Raw genomic sequence first — 6,000 nt, 5'->3', positions numbered from 1 at the left:
ATTCCAGAAAAAGAAACAACCCAATCAAAAAATAGGCCAAAGAACTAAATAGACATTTCTCCAAAGAAGACATACGGATGGCTAACAAACACATGAAAAGATGCTCAACATCACTCTTTATCAGAGAAATGCAAATTAAAACACAATGAGGCATCATTTCATGCCAGTCAGAATGGGTGCTATCCAAAAGTCTACAAGCAATAAACGCTGGAGAGGGTGTGGAGAAAAGGGAACCCTCTTACACTGTTGGTGGGAACGTAAACTAGTACACCCACTATGGAGAACAGTGTGGAGATTCCTTTAAAAACTGGAAATAGAACTGCCATATGACCCAGCAATCCCACTACTGAGCATACACACCAAGGAAACCAGAATTGAAAGAGACACATGTACCCCAATGTTCATCGCAGCACTGTCTATAATAGCCAGGACATGGAAACAACCTAGATGTCCATCAGCAGATGAATGGATAAGAAAGCTGTGGTACATATGCACAATGAAATATTACTCAGCCATTAAAAAGAATACATTTGAATCAGTTCTAGTGAGGTGGATGAAACTGGAGCCTATTATACAGAGTGAAGTAAGCCAGAAAGAAAAACACCAATACAGTATACTAATGCATATGTATGGAATTTAGAAAGATGGTAACTATAACGCTGTATGTGAGACAGCAAAAGAGACACAGATGTATAGAACAGTCTTTTGGACTCTGTGGGAGAGAGCGAGGGTGGGATGATTTGGGAGAATGGCATTGAATCATGTATATTATCATATATGAAATGAATCACCAGTCCAGGTTTGATGCATGATACAGGGTGCCAGGGCTGGTGCACTGGGATGATCCAGAGGGATGGGGAACACATGTACACCCGTGGCAGATTCAAGTCAATGTATGGCAAAACCAATACAATATTGTGAAGTAATTCACTTTCAATTAAAATAAATAAATTTATATTAAAATAAATAAATAAAAATTTTTTAAAATAAAAACATTGTGATGGTTGTATGAAATTAGAGAAATACATCAGTGGAACACAATATGAAGTCCAGAAATTACCCCACACATGTATGGCCAAATGAATTTGACAGACACCAACTGTAATTCAATGGAAAAAAAAAGCCTTCTCAACAAACAGTACTGTATCTACTGGTTATCATATTTTTTTTTATGTGTTGATCCACACTTTACATCATGCATAATGATCTAAACCACAAAACGCCTATAAGAAAACACAGGCAAATATGTTTGAGGTCTTGGGATAGCCAAAGATTTCTTGGGAAAATGTAAAAAACACAAATTATAAAAAAAATAATGATAATAGTAAAAAGGAAAACAGCCCATTTCTTTTAAAATGCAAAAGATTTCAACAGATGCTTCACAAAGAGGATTTACAAATGGCCAAAAAAATTCATGACAAGATGTTTAACTTCATCAGCATCAAGGAAATACAAATTAAAACCACAGTTAGATACCACTGCACACTCACTAAAATTATCAAAATTAAAGACTAATACTACCAAAACATTGGAGAGAATGCAGAGTAACTGGATACTGGTGGAAGCGTAAAATGATACAACCACTGAGGAAAAATGTTTGTCAGAATCTTAGAGTGTGAAACCACAACCTACATTATTATTTAGCAGTTCCATTCTTAAATTAGGGGCTTTAAACAGTGGCAAAGTATCTGCCTGCCAATGCAGGAGATGTAAGAGACATGGGTTCAATCCCTGAGTTAGGAAGATCCCCTAAAGGAGGGCATGACAATCTACTCCAGTATTCTTGCCTGGAGAACCTCATAGACAGAGGAGCTTGTCCAGGGGGTCGCAAAAGAGTCGGACACAAGGGAAGTGACTTTGCACACAGCACAGTCTTCAATAGCTGTGTAACCCATCCCCCGCAAAATGAAAACACATGCCTACAGAAAGACTTGCATACAAGGTTTATTGCAGATTAACTCACAATAATACAAAATTGGAAACAATACAAATATCCACCAACAGGAAAATAAACTGTGATGTACAATAAAATATAACTTGCTAATAGAAAGGAAGAAAACAATAATAAAAACAAAACACTAATCACTTTCAAAAACAATATCATGAATGAAAGAAACCAGACACAAAGAAATATATACCATATGATCTCATTTATATCGTTTTAGTATACACAAAATTAATACATGAAGCTAGAAATAGGAACAGTGGTAGCCTGAGGGGAGTACAGAAATAGATTGAAAAGATGCTCAAAGGAACTTCTTAGGGTGATGAAAATATTCTATACCTTGACTGGGATACTGGGATATATATACATGGGTATACATATTTGTCAAAACTCACCAAACTTTATACTTAAATCTATAGAATTTGTTGTATGTACTTCTCAAATTTAAAAAAAAAAAAATTAAAGGCTACAAAATAAATTTTATTTAAAACTTCTTGGGACTTCCCTAATGGTTCAGTAGTAAACAAAAAATCCAATGAATTGAATTCATTCTGCCAATGAAGGGACATGGGTTGGATCCCTGGTCCAGGAAGACCCCACACGCTTCAGGGCAACTAAGCCTGTGCGCCACAACTGAAGCTGGAATGCCTACAGCCCGTGTTCCACAACAAGAGAGCAGCTGCAACTCGCTGCAACTCGAGAAAGCCTGCACACAGCAACAAAGACCCAATGTATTCAGAAATAATAAAATTAAAATAGTATTTTATAAAAAAAAAAAAAAGTAAAAAGCTCCTTTTCCTCCAGATATTCAAGGTCTGACATCCAAATTAGATAGGCTGAACTTCATATTATTTGCTCTGTTTCCACAGGTGTTGGGAGAGATAGACTTCTAGACTTTACACAGCTACCAAGGCAACAATGTTAGGAAAACCATTAATCAAGATCTGACAGTGCCTATTTGCAATCAGAACACAGAGAACACCCTGGATTATAAAAGCAGGTGAAACCTACCTAAACGACCTAGTCAGGCACAATGCTGGCGTTCTTGATTCTCGTGACCGTGACCCTAGCATCTGCTCATCATCCTGGTGAGCACTTTGAAGGGTAAGTAGCCTACAGCTTAAATTAGCAAGTCCTTCCTTGTTAACCAAAAAATTTGAACACATTACCCAATTTTAAATGTTCTCTTCTTCTGTATCTCATTGTTCAGTGACAAGGTGTTCCGTGTCCATGTTGAAGATGAAAATCACATCAGCTTACTCCATGAGTTGGCCAGCACCAGGCAGGTAAATGCCAATCTATGCTTATAGGTTTCCTATAACAATATTTTTAAAATCTTAGATTATTTTTTAAAATCGTAAGGTTGCATTGTGATTCTGTTAAGGGAAAAATGACATGAAATATTAACTACTGCACTTTTGTAGCAAGAAATAAAAACTTGAAAAACATTTAGTGCCACCATGCCTTCTTTGTCTGCCTAAATTCGATTGCCATAAGCCCTACAGTATTATAAATCTAGGGTAACTTTTTAAAGAGCTGCCTGAGCATGACAACTGGATGAGTCAAAATTGTTGCAAAGGTCAAAGAACATCTAATGTATAGCAACTTCCCTTCTAAGTCAAAAGAGAAAAATGATCAACTTGGATATTACAGAAAAACTGGTCTTTGGTCCAACTTGAAAGTCATTTCCACATCCCATGTATCATCTGTTCTCTTTGATTTTCTTTCATTCCAAATCAAACAGCTTGAGTTTTCACGACCTTGACTCAGGCCCTCTTAATGATAGGACTTGAAGGGGGTAAAAATGATAAAAAGTCATGAGTGATTTTTATTTTACTATTAAGAAACCAAAATCTCTAGGCTACTTTATTTTTTTAAAATTTACTGTATTATGGGATTAAAACTGACATTTTAAATTATATATATATATATAAGTGTATGTGTGTATATGTATATTAGTGTATGTATATATATATATATATGTATTAGTGTATATATGTGTGTATGTGTATATATATATATTAGTGGCAGGGAGCTATTGTAGACCATTAATAGTTTACTTGATCCAATGCTGTCTTTTCATTAATATAAAAATCAAAACATTCTACCAGCTCCTACATATCTATCTATCCATCCATTATCTTTTTATAGTTATCGTTTTAGCTTTTAAAATGTGGAGGGGGAAAAAAAGGTAGAGAGTGTCATAAACTGAAACATTCAGAAGGTTAGATATGAAGGAGAATTTAAAGTCATCTATTGCATGCTTTTGAACTGTGGTGTTGGAGAAGATTCTTGAGAGTCCCTTGGACTGCAAGGAGATCCAACCAGTCCATTCTAAAGGAGATCATCCCTGGGTGTTCTTTGGAAGGAATGATACTTAGCTGAAACTCCAGTACTTTGGCCACCTCATGCAAAGAGTTGACTCATTGCAAAAGACTCTCATGCTGGGAGGGATTGGGGGCAGGTGGAAAAGGGGACAACGGAGGATGAGATGGCTGGATGGCATCACCAACTCGATGGACATGAGTTTGAGTGAACTCCGGGAGATGGTGAGGGACAGGGAGGCCTGGCGTGCTGCGATTCCTGGGGTCACAAGGAGTCGGACATGACTGAGCAACTGAACTGAACTGAACTGACTGACTGCAGGCTTCCACTTAAATTTGAACTTCTTTGGTAGAAACAGCATCTCTTGTTGCTAGCCCTAAAAAAACCTGTTTGAGTACTTTCAAGGATAGTAGGAATACTTCTTTTTCAAAGTAGCATTTGCCTTACAAACCATTCAAACCGTTACACCGAACTGAAAACTACCTTAACCGTGACCCATTGGACCTAGCTGAGTCAAACACTGTCTCACTTCTGAGATTTATCAATACTCTTTCTGTCTATATTTCTTTTTTTTTTTTTTTAATGTAGCTCTCAGAATGGACAATGGACCTCCAGGTGTACTCTGATTAATACATAGTGTAGGGCCACTGTCTGCTTCATTTGTAAAGCAGACACTTACTAATGGGGTATAAGATTCTTTTTACAGCTTGAACAGTTAGAAGGCTCTTAGCTTATAGTAAACCTAATTCCGATCAAAGCTATCAGGGTATTTTTTTCTCACATGAATCACCCTCTCACATGAAGCAAGGTATTCTTCCTTCTATACTTGCCTAATTGATGTTTTAACCTAAACGCACCATTTTATTATATATTTAGTCAGTTAAAAATTATCTTTATTGCATACTGAGACAGTTTTAAAAATGAATTTACTCAGGGAAATAATTTGCCCTAACCACATCACCATCAAGCTTGATAAACCTGTCTTCTTGACTTTTACCTTTGTCACGGATAGAGTAAAAATATTAAGTAAAGGGTCATTATAGAATTAGAGGCATCTCCTATGAGTCATTCTTTTAATATCTATTTATCAAGTCTCCAGTATGCCAGATGCAGTGTTAAGTAAGCACTGAAAGTGACTGATAAATCAACGCATCTCAGATGAGTTTTCTCTCCTATCCATGTTACTGTGGTGTTACCTACAGATAACACTGTGCTTTCCAGCTTATAAAGAAGAATGTAAATGTAGAGACTTGGTCAAACATTTTGCTAAGATACAGATTCAGCACTCTGGCAAGCTAGTGTTTTCTTTCAATCATCACATGAAGTTAATTGGGCTTGACTTACTCTTGCTGTACACTGTGCTGGCTCCCAAGGATCACCGGCTCCCTTTTCTGACCATTCACAACCCATCTGCTTCCAGTTAACTTTGCTAGTATCCATGCCAGGCCCTGGGAGATTCTACTTCTGAGATTCACCTGTCTTCTTGTTCATGAAATCCAAGACATGCCCCCTCCACTATTCAGCGATCCCATCAAGCTCTGATTCCTCTAAGATTGCAGAGAAGTGTTCAGTCACATCCTCTGCCTTTTTAGTTACCTAAAATTCAGCATTTTCTAGTAGTCAAGAGCAGAGAATCTGGACTCAGATTTCCTGGGTTCGATTCCTGACTCTACCACTCGCTAGCTGGACCTTGGATGCCTCTCTGGGTCTCAACCACCTCAAGTGCCAAA

The 6,000-nt window shown here is 37.2% G+C and overlaps 1 protein-coding gene across 1 annotated transcript in view; it reads left to right on the top strand.

The window, feature by feature from the left end:
• The first annotated feature begins 2,978 nt into the window (after positions 1-2,978).
• CPB1 (carboxypeptidase B1) overlaps positions 2,979-6,000 on the top strand; it is a 39,112-nt gene continuing 36,090 nt past the window's right edge. The window contains exons 1-2 of the mRNA XM_052646437.1: positions 2,979-3,049; positions 3,156-3,231. Of these exons, the coding sequence (XP_052502397.1) occupies positions 2,979-3,049; positions 3,156-3,231 (147 nt within the window). The remainder of the gene's footprint in view (positions 3,050-3,155; positions 3,232-6,000) is intronic.

This window comes from Budorcas taxicolor, chromosome 1 (genome assembly GCF_023091745.1).
Source record: "Budorcas taxicolor isolate Tak-1 chromosome 1, Takin1.1, whole genome shotgun sequence".
Lineage (NCBI taxonomy): Eukaryota > Metazoa > Chordata > Mammalia > Artiodactyla > Bovidae > Budorcas > Budorcas taxicolor.
This window is presented reverse-complemented; position numbering and strand designations above follow the sequence as displayed.